The following is a 20,202-nucleotide window of genomic DNA, read 5'->3' as shown; positions in this document are numbered from 1 at the left end:
AACTCATGTACTCTTGCACATCCAGATGCTATTAAATGTCACAACCTCATAGCGGTCAGGTATTTTTGAAGCTTAATTAATGCAGGTTAAAATTAGACTCTTATTTTGCATGAGAAAAATAATGAAAGGGCACTAAATGGATGAGTCGCCTCAGGGTATAAGAATCGTTTTCCTCAGCTTGTTTCTGCTCCTCCCTGCTTCCATTTACTCAGCTCCAAGGGTGGAACTACAGATTGCCATTCAAGTAGCAGAACTGCCACAGAAAAATGATAAACCACTCCAGCAAGGTCCCACCTGCACTCAGGCTGCAGCTATAGATTTCTGCTGTATTCAGAACATACCAGCACAATTGTCAATTCTTACAGTCTCATCATCCATCATTCATGTCACCACCCTGTGCAGGGGGCTCAGAGGTTGGCCCAGGGAGTCTCAGAGATCTTTCAACTCCAAGCCTGAACAGCAATTCAAAACTAATTTTAGGAAGGAAAGCTATTACTCAGCTTTATTCTCAATAGAAAGAAAATAATCCTATTAACTCTTTAGCATGTATTGAAAATATGAACAAAGCTTTACTACAAAAGCACTTTAAACTCTGCTACATCACTGATTTTATGTTCATGACAGCAACGGTACATTATTTTCCTTCATTGCCATTATTTATTAGCTTTGATAGTTGACAATTGTACCCTTGGCAGCACAACCAATAACACCTTCTGGCCAGAAACAGAGATGGTGCAATTCATGACAAAGTGATTTTTATTATCAGAATCCTCACAATCAAATACTCACATCTGTAAAGACTTTCCAAGCTATCATTCTAGTTTTAGTGCTCAACAGTGATCCAAATCAGAGATTTACAGCCCATCTTTCTCTCTCTCCATACCTGCTCCATAACCTGCCTCTCACAGCAGCAGATATTAAGCTGTATGTCACTTCAGTGATAGCAAGTGCCTATCTCTGACTTTTGATTATTTCTTAACAGGCCAAATTTGTCATGTCACACCACCTCACCTAAATATAAACACCTACCAGGCCTCTCCATGAGCTGTACTATGGCTGTAACAGTTTACTCTGACCAAATATTAATTAATGTTTTCTCTTTCCACACGGGAATAACTCAACTCAGACCATTACGTAAAATTTACAAAAGAAAAGACATCAATATTCAAACCTAAGAATCCAGTGGCAGGTCAATTACTCTTCTTACTATTTCAGCATTACTAAATGGATGAAATAAGTTTCCAAGAGATCCTTTGCACCCTGCATCAGATCAACTTTTCAAAAGCAACACAGGCAATTTCTTAGGCCGAGTCTATGACTAGAAAAGCCATTGGTTCCTACTGCCATAAATTGGCTTTATGGATTTCTTGGCTGCATTCGTGTGCTACAGCTGCCACAGGAAGGCTGAGGGATGATCTGATTTTTGCCTTGGAGACATTAAAATTACTACAGACGTTCAAGCCACCTCAAGGAATTTCACTGAATGAGTAATTCTGGCTGCAACAGTACAGAAAACAGGTGGGAAAAGTACTATTCCATCAATTTGCACCTGCTAACCTAGTTCAAAACAGCAGATTTAAACTGCAAAGCCACAATCATTTTTATGCTTTGAGAACACTCCTAGACCCTTTCTACAATGCATTTACATAGCTCTAAAACTAACCTCCCTAAATTTCTAGGCAAGCCTACTTAAGATTGTTTCCTAGACCTGGACATGTATTTCAACTTCATGTTTATCAATCCATTCACAGCCTTTGGACATTTCAATCTCCTTCCTCACCTCCCTAGTTATGCAGCGTTTCCCTGAGTTTGGCTGCTGTATCTTTGAGGAAATTCACTGCTGGATGAAAAACAGCAGCTGTCCAAACACTGTCTGATCTTGCACAGCAAGGTCACCTTCCAGAATCACAGAATCTCCTGGGATGGAATAATCGTGATCCACAAGGATCATGGATCCAACCCCCACCCTGCACAGACACCCCAACAATTCCACCCTGGGCATCCCTGGGAGCACTGTCCAAACTCTCCTGGAGCTCTGGCAGCCTGAGGCTGTGCCCATTCTCTGTGGAGCCTGGGCAGTGCCCAGCACCCTCTGGGGGAAGAACGTTTTCCTAAAATCCAACCTAAACATCCCCAACACAGCTTCATGCTGTTAGAGATGCTATAACAAAGGGTTTTACAGATACTGGGGGAGAATTTAGGGGAAAAAAAAAAAAAAAAGAAAAATAGGAGAAGTAACATCTCTTCAACACTACAGCTTTCAAGTCCGAGATGATTCTTTACCAGGCACAAAATTCCTCATTGGTCCACACACTGGCCATCTCCAAATTCACATGCCAGGCACCTGAGTTGCCCAAGTGATACAAACAGCTCCTGGCACACAAGGAGTTAACTCAGACACACCAGCACTTGCCAGGTTAAATAGGATCCATTTAAATGATTGCTGTCTGGGCATTCCAGTGCCATGCTTTTAGCATATTTCCTCTGGAGAGCACAGTTGCCGTGATACCAAAAAGACAGGCGTCCTGGCTGCTGTCCTGAGCATGAGAAGCTCAAACAAAGATAAGGATCTCTCACATTCGAACCTACTGTATCTGTATAACCGAGTACTGATGCCAGGAAGCCCTGCAACAGTGACTGAATGGCTGTGTCATTCCTCCCTCTGGTTATGGTACTGGAGAAGACAGTTGTAAATTATAGAGACAGTGGTAGATTTAATAAGAAATTTACTAAAAGGAACAACATCTGTGGTTTTAGTTTAATAGAAAATGCAAGCACTACCAAGTCGAGGTTTTGAGTTAAATCATGTTGATCATTGATTTGGTCTAAGCTATAAACAGTTCCTCAATCCCTTTAAAACAACGGAAAAAATTGAAAATTTAAGCTTCTCACAGACAAACACAAAGCAATACACTCAAAGCTATAGATTCAATTCCAGTGCTCCCCAGAGTCCCTTTGCTTGCCCATATCTTTCCTTGGGATAAAGGGAAAATTACCAAAGTAACTGTCTCATCATTGGGTTTACATTCATTATCCAACTATGCAAACTAGCAAAGCTACAAAGGAAACACTGAAATTACATCTTTCACACAGATCAACCCTGTGGTTTTAGCTCTGGCTTCCTGAAGTGGTTAACTGAAGCTTATTGAAGCAGTAAGAAAGAAAAGTGAAAGAACAAGTCATTCTCTGGTTTAGAAATGCACCACTATCTTAACACCCTGTCATCTGTACCACTATGCAGGCTCCAAATAGATTAGTCAGGATCCTGAAATTGCATTAATGAGGCTGAATGTGCACATACTGATTAAGTAACACATCTGCTTCTACCCACTTAAGAAAAAATGATTAAATACTTCCAGAGGGCTTTGGAATTGGCAGCTGCCCACAATGGACTCACCACCACCAAGGAAACCTGACATCCTCACTATTTCCACTTTGGGACTAAAATTTAAAACAAACTTTCTAAGAAATTCCTGGTAGCCAAAATACGTCTAAGTGAGACATTACCTTATTTCTAACATGGATCGCAAGATTTATGCTGCATTTATAACCTTAGCACAATTACATGAGAAGAACAAATTAACTGCAAACAACTTCCAATCAAAAACTACTAGGAAGTGGTTGAAAAGTATCTCCTTAGAGACACCAGGTTAAAATCACCCTCCTTTTCAGTCTCCATTGGTACAGAAATCACAAAAGTCAAACATCAAAAATCAGCAGCATCGCAACTTGTCCACATCTGGCACTGTCTTTGCTCTGTTGCAAGGTATGAGGACAGGCAGGAACACAAAAGAAAATCTGAGCCACAGTTCTCCCTCAGTGCAGGTGACTCAAAGTACAAACAGTGCTTAAAGGCAGTCAAGGACAAAAACTAATATAACAGAAGACAAATCTCTTACTCCCACAGACATTAGGATTATCAAAACTACTGAATATACCACTTGCTGTCTCAGAACAAAAACTTTATCCAGAGCAGATTACTACACAATCATTTAGGATTTGTTCCACAACTGATGGAAAGCTGTGTGTACGAAGGTCACACAGAAAACCCCTCACATAAAAACTAACAATTGCAGAAAGGGATGTTTGAAATGCACTGTCAGGAAAAGGTCACACAGTTGAGATGCAACTGAGTTCTGAGATTTTTTTGGAGCTTACATTACCTTTTCTTCAAAGTCTGCTAAAAATATCAACACTACCATTCACCTTGCTCATTGGTAAGGACAAAACCAATCCCAGTGGTGACGCAGTAGAGAACAGAGTATTCCTGAAGTCTGGGGAGTTGTTCAACTGCCTGGCACTACTCCAAGCTTCTTTCATTAGCCAAAAAGAATGTGGGATTTTTTAATTTCACTTACAAACATACTGCAGCCTGACAGTTATAAGTTCATCCCTTAAATATTAGTGATTAATGACATACCTCGTATTCCCACCTTTGTTTTCACAGCATGATCAAAGCTACAAACCTATTCCTTCAGGTGGCGAAGTTAAGGCTAAGTCCACGGCTACTTCAAGTGCTGGGAAAGAAGCACTTCTCCTAATTGGAAAGTAAGTCCTGTGAAGACACTTAGCTTGAGCACCCATGTCACCTCCCGGAAACCAAAACTGCCACTGTTACTGCTCAGTACAATGCAGAACACAAACACAGCAACCCAGCTTCCAAAGTGTTTCCTTTTCCCAAGTGCCTGAGTTGAGCAAAAGCAAATCCAATGTCCTATCAGCTGCACTGCCGAGTGCCCCCTCTCAGGAAGCAGGACTCATTTGCCAATTTAAATAGAAATAAAAACAGTGAGATGTATACACAGCAGCATGAACTCTTGTATCAGCATTATTGCCCGCTGCTTTCAACTAATCCCCCAAAGCAAACGGTGGGAGAAGGCCGGCACACTCCCTGAAAACTGGAAAGCCTCACTACACATTTGCTCCATCAACATCAGCTGATCCACAGCAGGCCTCCTTTTCTGCCCCCGGGAAAGAAGTTATCCTCAAAAGTTAATAGTTTAAGGCTTTCCTCTTGATCTATAAGTCTTCTGCGCTTGCTCCAAAGCATCTGATATTTAATCATGCAGCTTTTGCAGAGAACAGCAGTGAAGCATATAATTTAAAGCCAGAATAAGACATTCCAGGAACTTCAGATACAGCTATCCAACCTAGTTTTTAGTTTACTGTGCAAGTACAGTTAATATCAAGCACTTGAATCTTCTTGTTTACCCACACACTGGAGTCCGACATCTTCAGCATTAAAAAGAAATATAGAAATATCTTTCCATTTGCATATGAGCCACAAGAACACCAAAACGTGTGCTGCATTTCACCAACTTCTTCACACTGGAGGTCTACAAACAATAAGAGTAGATCACAGAGCGCTTTGGTTTGAAAGGGACCTTCAAGATCATCCAATTCCACCCCCTGCCATGGGCAGGAACACCTCCCACTATCCCAGGTTGCTCCAAGCCATGTCCAGCCTGGCCTTGGACACCTCCAGGGATGGGGCAGTCACAGCTCCTCTGGGCACCCTGTGCCAGGGCCTCAGCACGCTCAGAATGTTACCTTTGAGCCAGGTTAACAGCTCAGGCACAAAGGTGCTTGTGCACAATCAGCAGAAAAGGGCATTAAGAGACTTGTCCCCAACACGCTGGCCTGGCTGTGACAGGAAACAATCCTCACCCAAGTCAATGCTTACTGTGTTTGTGCAAGCTCAGAATCGACCTGGATACACTTACTCACCTGCTCTGTGGGCAGATTCCCCACACCTGAATCACCTGGATTTAATCCCCCTAGTAAACCAACAAAACCATCACATTCCCATGCTCTGTTTGTGCTCACCCAGCAAAGTTGGAGAGCTACAACAATCAGATGCCTCTAAGGCTCAGGTACTTCAAGAGTTCTAGCTCTACCCTAAATTACTTTATTTTCAGGAAAGTACTTTTAAAAGTGACCAAAAGGAAAAAAATAAAGCAAAGTTTGTATCTTCTCCCATTTTCTCCCACCCACACACTTGCCAGTGTATCTTTGCACTGCCTTGAGCAAGTTATTTCCAAATGTACAATCTCATATTTTTCCTAAGACTTAGAGTATTTCTTGATAATCACTTAATCATAATTTCAAAATTAAAACTCGCATTTACAACATGCTAGCTTAAAACTTACTTTTAACAGAAAAACTAGAAAAAAGATCACAAAATGCTCTGGAACACAGCAATTCATACCTGTATGTCTGATATGCCATTCTTACCAATTAAAGCAGTAATTTACCCTTAAATAAATAAATAAATACTACTTGAGATGCTCAACACCTGCTGCATACGCATGTTAGCACTAAGTATATCAGTATTTTTATAGACTATTAATAATGTGTACATCACCTTGGCTGAAGTGTTTTAAAGTGTTTTCATGAAGCATTAAAAATTAGGTTTTTCACTGTCTTTCCTTGATTTTCCATCTTGCTAAAGTTTACCAAAATACAGTGCTAGTCTCAGCCTGGATGATGAGAAACTGGAACTGACATATTCAGCTGTTACCTATCCTTGCAGATCACCACACCGTGGAACCTCAAGATATTTTCAGTAACCCAAAGGCCACTGAAGGCAATTCCTATTTTCTCTCCCTGTTTCTAAGCACACAACATACTTGGCATAAGGAACGTTTAATGTTGACCAAGCAGTGGTGCTGTGAACTACAGAACATGCAAAGGCAGATTTTACTATGGTAAAGTCTGTGTAAAAGTCTAATAGTATTAATTACACTGTCATTAAACTAATATAACAGTCTAAGTTACTGTAAAACTGATTGGCTACTTAGCATGAATTTCCTACAAAAAATACAGAACAAATGCCTTTGAACTGTTGATTCTGCAACTCTGAGACACTCAAGAACCTGGAATCAGCCCACTTTTATTTTAGCACCTTTATCCACTGAGGAAAAACTAGTGAAGTACTATCAGCCAGAACTCTTTTATCCAGTATAACATGGAACTTAGAATAATACAAGGCAAGAAATCTCTGTGCAAAAAAGTAAAGATAAATCAATTCAGGACCCAGTTTAGCACTTCCTCTCTTCATATTAGATAGTACTCTTGTACTTGAATATAAACAATGCTGCTGAAGGGGGAGTTTGAATTTCAGATTATTTCAACAGTCTTTGGTCCAGCAAGTATGCCTAGACACTCCTATGAACTCCAAATGTAAGAGGAACTCCAAATGTAAAAAGGAAGAGGGTTTACATCACCAATAAAACCTGAAGTGCTGGAAAGAGAGTGCCACTCTATGTAGAAAAGAAAACTCTAGGTATCAGTAATAGGAACTCTACTTCACTCAAAGTCCCAAATTGCTTAAAATTCCGAGCATGTTCTTCTCCAGAGTTGTCAAACCTCTCTTGAGCAGGAGAGTATTAAACAAGCAGTTCAAGGAACACATCTAGGCTGAAGCTGATGTTTAAAGCAGCCTGAACTAACAAGTCTCTACTCTTCTCTTTACGGGGTACAGTTCTCCTTGCAGTGGAAGGAACTCTTCCAGGAAGTCACTTCGTATTTTCTCACAGCAGCCACATGCCAACCACACCACAGTTCCTGTCAGTGAACTTCAAGTACCCTGAGGTTAAAAGATTTTGTGATTTGGGGAGTTATCTGTACAACACTGAACTCTTCGCAGCAAAATTGGAAGGCAACCACCACAACCCAAATGTCTGTTTTTCCTACATACAACATATGGCACTACCACATGGATTTAAAAGCTGCTATCAGTGAGAAAGAGTTAGCTAAAGGAGGTTTACCAAAAAATACAGCCTGGTGGAGTTGTAATCTAAAGGGGTGAGGAGTTGTTGTTTTACCTCTAACCCTGTAACTATTCAATTTTTAAATATTTAAGAGCTAGTTGAAGAGCCCTCAGAAGACATACAATACACTCATTTTCTAGATAAATCGTTCCCATCTATCAGAGCCACTGCTCTCATGACTCAGTGTCCAATAAAAGTTAGACAGCAAATTATCTGTGAAGGTTTTACTCATCCTCTCAGCTCTTGAAACATGTTTTTAGACTGCTATTTTGGTTTTCAAGTCTTTGTGATTGACAAATGAGCTGAGCCACAGTTAGGTAACAAATCATTAATACATGAAAAGACTAACAGGAGTCACATGCTAAGGAGATAACTACATCCAGTGCTTCACATCCTCCTCCCACTTCCACACAAGCTTGGCACATCACTAGAGCCTAAGCATCTTATTCACAAACACATTCACACCACGGAAACATGTCTTAATTACCACTTGAAAAAACGCTCTGCTGAAGGCACCATCCATCTCGCAGAAATCCAAACACCAGCAGCACGGAGAAGGGGACAGTGCTTCCCACCAGATGTATTAGTAAGTTTTAAACTCCTCAGGAGAGGAAAGAAAAGGCAAAGCACCCTCAGGAGAGGACAGCCCCACACCATAATCTCAGCAGTGCCTAATAAAGCACAGAATAGGCACAAATCTCTAGCACACACTTGGTCAGATGTAGCTACTGAGTTGGGGACTGCTCTGTAATAAGTGACAGGCGCTGCCAGCCTCCCTGCGTGCCACGCAACACACTAAACCCAAAATGTTAACTGCAAGAACCAGGATGTCTGTCTATTCAAGCCCCACTGCTCAAGAGGCACACAAATAAATCTTTCAGGCAACAATCTCAATAGCAGCTTTTCCATCGGGACTTTTTGATTACGTATCATTTAAAGACCAGCTAGGCCACCAACACAAGACGGTTTTAGGCAGCTCTGTCTCAGCTGCTGCACATCACACTCTGCTACCTTGAATCCCTTCCAAAACAGCGACAGGATACTCCAGTTGGAAAAGCACACGATGTGAATCTCAGCAAGTTATCATGCAAAATAAGTCATAAATTTCTGCACAAAATACATATTCCTAGCCAATACCGTTTGCTCTTTTTCACTCCACCGACAATTAAGGAAAAATATCTGCAGACTTCCCTACGCTGGTGATTTCTTTCCTTATTTTGTGCATCCTAAGCAGTTCCAGCCTCTGTAGTGCTCCTGCGGGGATACATGCACATAAATCTAAGCTTAGAGGGCTGTTCTCTCCATCTTACCTCCCGACCTGTTTTTACACTACTGCACAGACCGATACCGCTCCATAACCCAGCTGCACGTCTTGTTTACCCACTTCACACCACCAAACCACAGCCCCACACTGTCTCCATCACATGCTGCAGGGAGCGCCAAACAAAATTTCATTTTCCGGAACCCTTCTGCAGGCAAAACAAGCATCATCCTTCCCACCGTACCCCGGCCCGAAGGAGCCCGCTGCTCTCCCGCACAGCAGCAGGGGACGAGTAGCAGAACAACTTCTAAACCCCACAAATCCCAACACAGGGGCCACAAGGCCATGCAGCGCCGAGGAAATAATGGGGACCAAGCGGGAACACCTCCGGCTCCCTGAAAACGCCAGCCACGAGGGGTGGAGGAAGGGCAGCCCGGAGCGGCGGCTGCCCAGGACCCGGGGGCCATGGGCTGGGGGGCACGGGGGATGCAGTGCAAGGGGCTGGGGGAGATGGAGGGAAGTGGGGAGCAGGACCATGGGTCTGGGAGATGAGGGGGAGCATGGCCGTGGAGGAGGAGGAGGGGCGGCGTGGACAGGGCTATTTACGGGGTGGCGGTGGGGGGTAAGAAGGGGAGCAGGGAGGGAGAGGCAAGAAACAGAGCCATGGGCTGGGGGAGGTCTGGGATGGATAAACAGAGCCATGGTCTTGGGGAAAGGCGGGGGGGTGGGGGTGGATAAACAGAGCCATGCGCTGGGGGAGGCTTGAGACGGAGAACACGACTGGCGGACGTTTGGTGCGGGGGAGCAGAGCAGCGAGCTGGGGGAGGTTTTCGGGGCGCAGGGCCATGGGCTAAGGAGGTTTTGGGGGGTGCAGGGCCAGGGGTTGGGGGTGGTTTTGGGGCACCCTCCGCTACTCGCTCCCTCGCCCCGCCGTGCCGCGGCCGCCGTCTCACCTTCGATGGCGATGACATGCTCGCGGATCTGGTTCTGCAGCACGGGCTCCTCCACCCGCTCCAGCAGCTCGTAGATGGAGTAGATGTTGGGGTGCACCGACTCGAAGCGCTGGATCTCGGCCCGGATGGCTGCCGAGTTCGCCAGCTGCTGCTGGTAGTTCATGGCGCGGCCGCTCCGCTCCGGCCCCTTCACGCTGAGACCCCCGGGCGGCGGCGGGGGCGAGCCCGGGCCGCCGCCGCCGCCTCACTCACCGGACACCCCCCCCGCCCCGTGCCGGGCCGGCAGCAGCGCCTTGGCCTCGCAGCGCGCTGTCACTTCACGACGGCGGCGGCGGGGCGGGGCAAGGCCGCCCCCGGCCCCATGGAGGGAGGGAGGACCCGCTCCCGGTCGCGGTCGCGGTCCCGCCGCCGGCTCAGCCCCTCACGGCTCCCGCTCCTGCCGCCGCTGCCCCCGGCGTGCGCGACCCCCCCCACCCAACCAATGGCCGGGCCCCCCTCCGCACGCGCGCGCCCCCGCGGCAGCCAATGGTCGGGGCCCCGCCTCGGCCTCGCGCCCTCCCGCGCGCTCGCCCCGCGTCCTTCTCCGCTTGCCCCGCTTCACGCTGGCGCAGGCCACGCCCTTCCCTGTGACGTCACCGCGCAGGCCCCGCACTGCCCCACCCTCGGGCACGCTGGGAAATGTAGTCCGGGAGGGAGGCGCTGAGGGAGGGTTGGGGTCGCGCCGCTCCGCGTCCCCTCGGGGACACCGGACCCGGCCCGGACCCGCCCTGCTCGGGGGACTCGACCCCACGAGCGCCCGGCAGCGCTCATCCCGCAGGGAAGGATGGAGCCCCTCACCGTGAGTCCGGCCCCCGCGGCCGCTGGAGCCCTGAAAGTGATGGAAGTAGGAGGTTTGTGCCCAAAGGGCCCCGTTCACGCCGGGAGTGGCAGCCCCATCCCTGGAAGGGTTCCAGGCCAGGTTGGACACTGGGGCTTGGAGCAACCTGGGCTAGTGGAAGGTGTTCCTGCCCATGGCAGGGATGGAATGGGATGATCCTTAAGGTTCCTTCCAGGTGGGACTGTCCTATAATTCCATGACTTGTCAGAAGTACTTGTACAGAAATGTCTCGTGGAGTAATGAAGCACTGTTGGCATTGCATAAACAGCGTTATTTGCAATATCGGCTGCAAGCCAGCTGTGCACTGTCAGCCACTGACCTCGATTAATCCATTTTTAGGATCAATATTCTACGGATTTAAGCTCCAAAGCTGTGAAACGTGAAGCAAACTTTGATATAGGAAACAGCATAAGGACAACTTGGTATAGGATAGCCTCAGGAAAACTGTATCCATCCATTCTACTGACATATACCACAGGAAGGGAGTAATTTCAGTAGCTTCCCCCCCCAAATTTTGGTTATAGAGCTCTGGCCTGGGGGTGGAATGAGGTGAGCTTTAAGCCCCTTCCAACCCAAACCGCTCTTGTTGTGATGGTTTATGCCAAAAAAGAAAGAACTATAGAGGTGACAAATCAAGCTGTGATATGAGATTGAGTTTTTGGATGCTGCTGGGACTGGAGCTTCCTCAGGAGTGGTTGATGTCTGCTGCAAGAGTTGTCCTCTGCTCATTGGAACAGTTCAGGGCCACACTGCCATCGATGCCTGTGTCTTCTTCCCTCCTCCTTCTCAGCAGAAACTGGTATCATTTTTATCACCTTTCTCATTTTTATATCCTAGGAAGAAATTCTCGAGTGGATAAAGAAATAAATTTAAAAGGCAGGAAGAATATAGTCCCCTTTCCACTAGAGAGTGCCACTCAGGGCATTAATGGTGCTGATGAAAATTTGTGAAACCTAAGAGGATTTTTGCTTTCATTTACCTTAAACTGTTTGAATAAGCTAAATGTATGTAGAAATCTGGATGAAAGCTGTAATTCTCCCCTTTTCCTCCCTCTACCCTGATCTGGAGCAGAGGCACTACATCACATTGTGTCTCAGAAAATGCCAAAACAAGCAGCAGAGCCAAGAGTCAGGCAACAGTCTCTGCTGTGTGTGGGGCTGATTGTTTCCACTGCTGCCATATGCTTTGTGTTCTTCCAGCTCTAAAATTCATGGAAAACAACTCCCAGTGTAGTCTCAGCTGTAAATGAATGCAACTACTGCACACAAACAACTGAAGCATTAAAACCCTCTGTTAATAGAAAGCCATTTTCTAATATTTTCATCTGAAGTCCTCCCGTGAAGCCTTTGCTACCCTGAGTTTTTTACTGCATAATAGCTTTTGTGTAAGCTTTGTAAAATTACAGCAAAATATAAGCTACTGTTGCAGCTTACATAGATTTCTTGTGGAAGAAGGCCTTAACAATAAGTATTTTGCTTTTGCTTGCAGCTGAGACTGGCCTGAAGTGCTGCTAGTGGTGCACAGAGAGACGCTGGATCCTCGAACTCTGCTCTGGAGGGTCTGGCATCCAAAGTGTTCCCCCAGCCTTCAATGTGAGCTGGCAGTGAGTGACTTGGGCAGCTCTGCTGTGAGCAGTAAGGAATTCAGGTTTGTTTTTCTTTGGTCTGGGAGCAGGGCTAGCTGGGCACTTCACGGCTTTTTGTGTGGGCACTTCACGGCTTCTTGGGGTGTGCTTTTGTTAAAGGCAAGATGCTCATCTGGGGTGGTCATGAAGCTCAGACAATTTCACAGGTGTGAAGGGGCTGATGGGCTGTAAGTGAAGCAGACAGAGTGGTCCCAGTGTGGGTTACCCTTCTGGTAACTGGTTTTCCTTTCTGAGGATGAAAGCTTGCCAGGGGTGAAGCTTCCCACCGCTCTCCCACGCAGCTGGTTGTGTGCTGGAACAAAGTTCCATCTGTGCTGGCTTCCTCCTCCTCCTCCCCATCTGGCAAATCTACTCCCTGCCCTGCCTACAGAAAGCCAGCCGGGATGGTTTCCTTCTGCTCTTGGTGCCTTATTCCTGGAGGTATCAGGAACTGGAAAGCAGCACTGAATCACTGTCTCAAACAGTTCTATCTCCCATCACATGACAGGGCTTATCCACTTCCTGCTGTTCCCAGTCTGTCCACCAAACCTTACAGAGAGTGTGGGAAAGAATTTTGGGGAGTCACAGTTGATGCACTTGGACTCAAGGCATATGGGGAATGATGTTTTGCTTTTGGAACTGAGCCTGACATGTCCACCTTAATGGAAATATGACTGCACAAAAGTTCCACAGAGATGTTGCAGTCAGGGTTCACGAGCCATTAAGGTGATGTTTAAGAGCACAGATCTTGAAAATTGAGAACTCTCGTGGAATTTCATTTAAACTCTGCCTGTACCTTCCCCTAATGATTTGTTGGGATGTGGAGGAGCTTTCCTGGCTGCTGAAACGGGAATTAGGCAGCACTAACTTTTAGTTACTAATCCAGTAGCTGAAATGTCGATTGGAGGGGAAAAAAATGTTTAAAAGGTGTTCAAGCATCCTATGCTGATCTGTGCCTGAATTTAACATAAATTAAACATCTCAGAGAGCTTGACACAGGGACTCCCTTGTAGACCTAACAGGAAAGGGATTAACTGAAAAAACTGAGAGCATAAGGACTCCTCACCATCCAGGAGAAGTTATAAGAGAAATCTTAGCTGATGGCTGTAAGCAACATTTCGCTTGACTGGGACTCTTTCTGTGTCTGCTCACAATCTTAAAGCCTGGCTGTTCCTGGGATGGCTGTTGGTGTGAGCCGTGTTTTGTTTAAAAGGGAGGGACTGTCTGAAAAAACACGGGAGACAGAGTGTTAGAGATGCATCTTTGTGCCTACTAATACTGGATCTATATTGCTATGGAGATTGAAATCAAGCCCATATGAAAAACAGATATGGAAACATCAAGTTTTCCTGAATGATCTTCACTGTACTTTTCAGTGAATATAAAAATTTAAATAGGTTAAGCTTCCTCTCTAACAAATTGGGATGAAATTCTGTTATTTGACTGGGTAAATATTTGGGTCAGTCAGTTACTATTACAGAGTGATTAGATTGCTCAAGAGGCTTTGAAACAAATGTAACTAATGAATTAACCTCATTCAGGGAGTGTGAAATCTGTTCCAGGAGAAATGCCAACTAGTTCAAACAGTACTAATTATGGAGTAGCAACAACAAGCGGCTGTCGGGGCTGTAGCTCATTCCCCAGTGCTCCTGTCAGAGCTGGGAAAATGCTGTTCTGTACCCAACCTGCCTGAAGAAAGGTGGCATGGCAAAAGCAACCTGCTTTTCTGGAGGTGGGAGCCCAGATCAAATCCCTACTGCAAGGTCAAATTATCCTGCTTAAAGGGTCTTCTAATCAGAAGTGAGCCACATACCAGCACGGAGCTGCAGAACAGGGAACGAGCAATAACTGTGTGTGTTCACCATATGGGGAAAGGAATCTGAGAGTCACTTCTCAATTCTAGCCCCAGGGACTTGGATTTCCACTAACCTGAAACTTTCTGAAATGTTAAAATGAACCATCTTTTAAACTGCCCGAGTTTTGGCTCCTTGTTGATTGAAGTTTCACTGTAAAACCATTTACAACATTTGCAGATTTGCAGAACTACTGTCTTCATTAAACCAAAGTCATTGTTCAGATCTGGAGCTGTGCTCAGGCTGATGATGGTCTGTGCTCTAGCTGTAAGGTGTTTTCAGTGGAAACAAATGGCTTCTTCACACAAGGCAGGTTGTAGGTTCTAAGTTCTACCCAAGCTACCCAAAGCTTAGAAGCTTCATTGCAGCACAGACTCAACTTACATACAATTAAAAAAAATTGTTCAGTTGGTACCCCTGAGTCAGGGCTCAGCTAACATCCTGAATTTTGTAGCAGAGGAAATCCAGTGACAGCTTCATGTGCCAGCTCCAAGATACTTGGCACTTTATTGAGCTCTTATCATGGCTAAATATGATTACACTGGAAGTGTCTCTAAGCTTGTTGCTGTTGTCACTTCCTTGACAGAGAATCAATATTTGATTCGCCACATAATTCCATGTTAAGCTCAGGTCTCACTTCAGCTGTGGCATGCTGACAGGGCTTGAAAAGTTATGGAATATTGTAGGCTCAATTGTTACCTTGGAACTTTCTGACACAGGCTATTGATTTAATGCAGGAAAACCACGGGAGAGGTCACTCTAGATTAGTTCAAGCTCATCTTTTAGAACAATTGCCTTAATGTTTAATAAGATGTTCCATGCATAATGCTGTGACATCCAGTGGTAAGGAATGAAGAAACAGGATAAAACATTGATACAGTAAAGTCAAAAGAAGTAGGTCTGGCAAAACCCTTGCTGGTGAAGGTCTCATGTTACTTATTTTAAGAGCATGACATTGGCCGACTGGCTAACCCAGCACTCTCTGAAATGCAGATTTTTGGTGACAGATTGCACAGTTTAAACAGCAACTTGAAATCATTCCTCTGGTAAGAAAACAAAACATTTTCTTAGGTGTTAAGAGGGGTGTGAGTTGTTACTAATCAGTGAAGGGATGCAAAAGAGCATGAAAACAAATCTGAGGATGGTAGTCAGGGCTGGTCATGGTACTTCCCTACATTTTGGGTGAGAAATCCAGTTCTTTTTGCCCTTGAGACTTGTGCAGGTGAGTGCAGACATCACAAAAAATGCCAGCAGTAGCTGTAGCTTCTTTGAATCCCAGAATCATTTCAGTTGGAAAAGACCTCCAAGGTCATCAAGTCCAACCTTTGACAGTCACAAGCGCAGAGCTCTGAGCGCCACGTCCAGGCATTCCTTGAACGCCTCCAGTGATGGGGACTCCACCACCTCCCTGGGCAGGCCCTTCAATACCTGACCACCTTTTCCATGGAAAAATTTCCTGCTGCTGTCCACCCTGAGCCTCCCCTGGCCCAGCCTGAGGCCGTTCCCTCTCCTCCTGTCCCTGTTCCTGGAGCACAGCCCGACCCCCTGGCTGTCCCCTCCTGTCAGGAGTTGTGCAGAGCCACAAGGGCCCCCTGAGCCTCCTTTTCTCCAGGCTGAGCCCCTTCCCAGCTCCCTCAGCCCCTCCTGGGGCTCCAGAGCCTTCCCTGGACATTCTCCAGCCCCTCAGTGTCCCTCTGGCTGTGAGGGATGGGCCCTGCCCTGGTCCTGCTGGCCATGGAGAAGAGAGTAACAGGCACTCTGCTACAGCTGTGCAACAGGCAGCCTCTCCAAGAAGAAGCGTGCTGTCACCGACACCACATTCTGTGCGAAGACATGGTGGCTGTGTAGAATTGTTCACTTCAGTGCCTGTCAGAGTGGTTATGGGCTCCCTGCAGCAGCACTTGGAGTACAGCCCTGCTGCTTGTTACACACAGGTCTGAGTTTTCTACTGAAGGTGTTTATTTGGGTGTGTATTTGACATCAGCATCGCCTGAGCTTGTCTTTCCTTGGAACTTTTAACGTCAAAATCAGTGAGATTTAGCTGGTGTAGGAAGCCCAGCCTTTCAGCTTTCCCATGTAAGGAGTTCCCCCAGGGATGGCTTGCAGCCCAGGCAGTGGACAGTATTCCTGAGCACTGTGGTGTCAGAAGGGGGGGTCTCCAAAGGGCTGCCGTCTAGGACACGGTCACCATAGAAACTGGGGGGATTTGCTGTGACTGTGTTCGTTCTTTGAGCTGCTTAACAGCTCGCTGATAACAACTCACACACAGCTCAAGGAGCGTGGAGAGACAGGGCTGTGCACAGACCCCGGCAAGAATTCCCTGCAAAGCCTCTCCTACTCAGGCCTTGTGTGCATCACCTTGTATGCCCCCTTCCTGTAGCTGCAGCTTCCTCATAAAAGTGTAATAAAACCCCATTTCTTCTTTGTCTAGAGACAAGGAAGGGCTCCTGGCACGTTTCCACCATCCCATTTTGCTTATGGTTTGACCAGGTTTGTCTGACCTAGTTCTGTTCATAAACTGGGCTTAATGGTGGAGTCCTGGAAACGTTCCCAGCTGCTAAAGCCTGGTTATTCCCTCTGCAGTAATTAATTGCAGTTCAAAAGCCCTGCACCAGCTATGTATCATAACATTAACATAAAAAAACATGTTCTCTGGGATTCTAAGCTTTGAACAATCTTCTTATGGTGCCCAGACTTATATTCCATAGCACAAGAGCACCATGGGACCCTGCTCATCAATTGCTTGCTTCTAAGTACAGACTGAACTGGAAAATCTCTTTCCTGTGTACCCATTGCAGACCCATTATCACAGCATAAAATGAAGCTTGGAATTGTTTTTATTAAGCTGGGTGTGATTTTTCATTCCAGTCTAACTTTCCATCCACTTGCAAAAAAAGAAAAGAATTTGAGAACAAGTATAATGAGTTGAAACTCGATGCCCAATAATAATTTAAACTCCATGAGGCTCCTGGAGAGTGTTCAGCAATTATTAGAGACAGGGAGAATTTTTAGCACTAACTGCCTGACAAAGAGACAACTTTTGGTTCAGCTAAGGGTGCCTAAATAACACATCTTCAGCAGAGAGAGCAGGAGAGTGCTGTAAAACCTATTGATGCTACTGCTTTATTAAAAAAAAAAAAAGTTTGAGCAAATATTCATGTGCTTAGCTACTGACTGTGTGAATTGTAGAGGAACCTCGTTTTGGCATTGCAGTTCCTGTGATGGTTCCTTTGGGATTTCCTGGCCCTGAACTGTGTCAGCTGCACTTGTTTCCAGCTCGCTGAGAAATGTGGAGCTCAGGCCAGGAGCTGCCCAGAGCTCAGCCTGGGAGCTGCTGGGTACCTGCCCTGGCCAGTGGGGCAGGGCTTCCTGAAATGCTGCAGTCTGGGGAGGGTAGGCTGCTCCTACCCAAGGTGCTCAACCTGAGGTATACATTTGATATCACTGCAGACCAATTCAATCCACATAATTTCCAGCAAAGGCCAGAAATCCTTTGTGTAAAGAGCTCTTCTTCACAAGGATGCAACTGACTGAAAGTTACAGCGAATCCTCCCCTGCATAATTTATATCCCCCTCTTCAATGCTCACCACGTAATTTCTCTTTACATGCGGTTCTAGCCCCTCAGCAGCATTCTTGAGGCTCATTAGCTCATGTGCTGCCATTGAAGCAAGCTGGAGGATGAGATTTTAAACCTTCTGTTACCAAAGATTAATACAGATTTCTTTTTTTTTCCCCAAAATAATCAGCTGCAGACCAGTGCCAGGACTCAGATGTATGGGCTCAGATGTATTTTGTCTGATGGAAAAACATTTCCTCTGCTTTGCAGAGGCTGCTTACATCCCTTCTGCTGCCCTTGAGTTATTTGTTCCAGCTTTCCTGACACCTGGAGCGGGACAAGCCGGTCCCTTGGCCCTCATCTGAAGGTGGACAGTGTTAAAAAGAAAGGTCAAACGTGGTTCAGTAGCTTTCAAAAGAGGCCTTGGGTATTTCAAGCACAACACTTCATTTGAAGTCAGAAGACTGAGTTCCAACACTCTTCAAAGAAAGAGAAGTTCTTCCTTTTAGGACAGCTCCAGTGTCCCTGAAAGTGTTCCCGAGGCAGCGGAAGCACCTCGGATCTGCAGTGAGGAATGCTTTGCTTTCAAAGCCTTCGAAGCTGAACCGCCTCAAAGCTTAGCCTCAGCTTTGTCTACAGTTTCAGTTTGTGTCACTACTTTGAAATGCAAGATAAAATGTAGACTTAGGTCTCCTTGAACTCCAGCGACTTGAGGAAAGTACAGGCATGATGGAGCTGCATTTTGTAGGCAGGGAACTGGGATGGAGGCATGTCCCTGCCCTTTGGCCTCAGTTCAATACAGAATGCAAGAGCCTGCTATTGACCCAGGTCTCAAGGGTCAAAACCCAGGGGAGTTTGGCACTAGTTTTCCCAGGAGCAGGCTGTATGGAGTAAGATGAAAGTACGGCATGGATTCTTACTCGCTCCTGTTCAATCACCCAAGCTGTCACAAGTTCCACTGCCTCCTTATCCTTGGGCCCTCAGCTGAATTTTGATGACCTGTGTGGGGAGTGTTTAAAGCTACCACTGCAGACTTCTCACTGCTCCAGACAAGGCTGAAGAGTCTTGGTTGCACCAGAAACGTTTAAAGTCAAATCAACCATCGTAAAATTTAATAAAGCTGCTGGAAAAAATTCTGCTGCGGTCTCCAGTAGCAGCACTGCAGGTGTACTGTCTTGAGAACTATAAATGCTTATTTGTGTTTTATCTCTTCACTACTTGATTTTTAAAAGGTGTAGCAGACTTTTAAATGTTCCCTGGAGAATCTTGGGAGTCCTGTAGTGTTAAGATATATGGAACCTGGGGTAGAGTACTCTGAAAGCTGAGATAAACTATTGCAGCAGTGGTTCTGTGTCTCAGCCTGGAAAACAGGATAGAAATATCATTCCTTATGCAGCTGACAAACACATGTGCACATCTGCTGGAGCTATGCATGCCAAACAGACCTGGAACTGCTGTTGCCTTGCACAACATGAAATCTGGATGGTGAATAGTTACCTAACATGAAATACTTGGCAGGAGTCTCAAAAGCTAATTTCATCTTTATGCTTTGTTCTTTAAGGGAAACAGGTTTAATTGAAAGCTAATACTTTTGTTAGAAGTATCATACTCCAGGGATATAAATATTACTGGTTTTTAGGGATGGTATAAATCCTGCGGGTGCAGGCTGTGGTCAGCTGGAATTAACAGAGTTAAGATCTCAAGCAAAAGGGCTTTGGGATGCCAGTTCTCATTGCCAAGCTAAATTGCACATATCAAGTACTTTCTTTCATGGCTTTCACATCCAAATAAACTCGTGAGTTCACTTAAGAACATACTCCAAGGATGTACCAGTCCTGCCTGTAAACTTGGTTATCTGATCCCATTCTGAATAGCTTACATGGATGGAAAAAATTGATTCATTGGCCCCAGACCCCACCTTTGGGGGACAGGAGTCAAGTTCTACCTGGGCTGGGTGCACCTAAGGATCAGTGGCCTCAGTAGGTTACAGTTGCATTGAGTTCTGCATTCTGGGAGTAAACTGGCTGTTCCAAGCAAAGGGAAGGATCCAATCTTTTCTCTAGGATAGTAGTTGGAGTCTCTTGAATGTTACAGTTCTCATGGCAGTCTGTTCTTTTTTAGCTTCTTCTGAAGCACAAGGCATATCATGTGGTAATTCTGCACCTTAAATGTTGTGAAAACAATGCCAAGAGGAAGTGAGTCTCTAAGTGAAAATGGGGAAACCACTGGGAAGGACTGAGTAAGTGAAGTAACTCCATACCCAAAACAGCATTACAGCACTGCAAAGAAATACAGGGAGGTGAGG

The 20,202-nt window shown here is 45.6% G+C and overlaps 1 protein-coding gene across 9 annotated transcripts in view; it reads right to left on the bottom strand.

The window, feature by feature from the left end:
* The window catches only part of AGAP1 (ArfGAP with GTPase domain, ankyrin repeat and PH domain 1), a 309,204-nt gene extending 298,630 nt beyond the window's left edge, over positions 1 to 10,574 (bottom strand). For all 9 annotated transcript variants that reach the window (XM_041464142.1, XM_041464145.1, XM_041464148.1 and 6 more), the window contains exon 1: positions 9,987 to 10,574. In XM_041464142.1, the coding sequence (XP_041320076.1) occupies positions 9,987 to 10,149 (163 nt within the window). In that variant the 5' untranslated portion in view covers positions 10,150 to 10,574. The remainder of the gene's footprint in view (positions 1 to 9,986) is intronic.
* Positions 10,575 to 20,202: the final 9,628 nt, after the last annotated feature.

Source organism: Pyrgilauda ruficollis, unplaced genomic scaffold (genome assembly GCF_017590135.1).
Source record: "Pyrgilauda ruficollis isolate IOZ18807 unplaced genomic scaffold, ASM1759013v1 scaffold172, whole genome shotgun sequence".
NCBI classification, from domain to species: Eukaryota; Metazoa; Chordata; class Aves; order Passeriformes; family Passeridae; genus Pyrgilauda; species Pyrgilauda ruficollis.
Note: the sequence above shows the minus strand (reverse complement) of the source record. Positions and strands in the feature narration are given on the sequence as shown.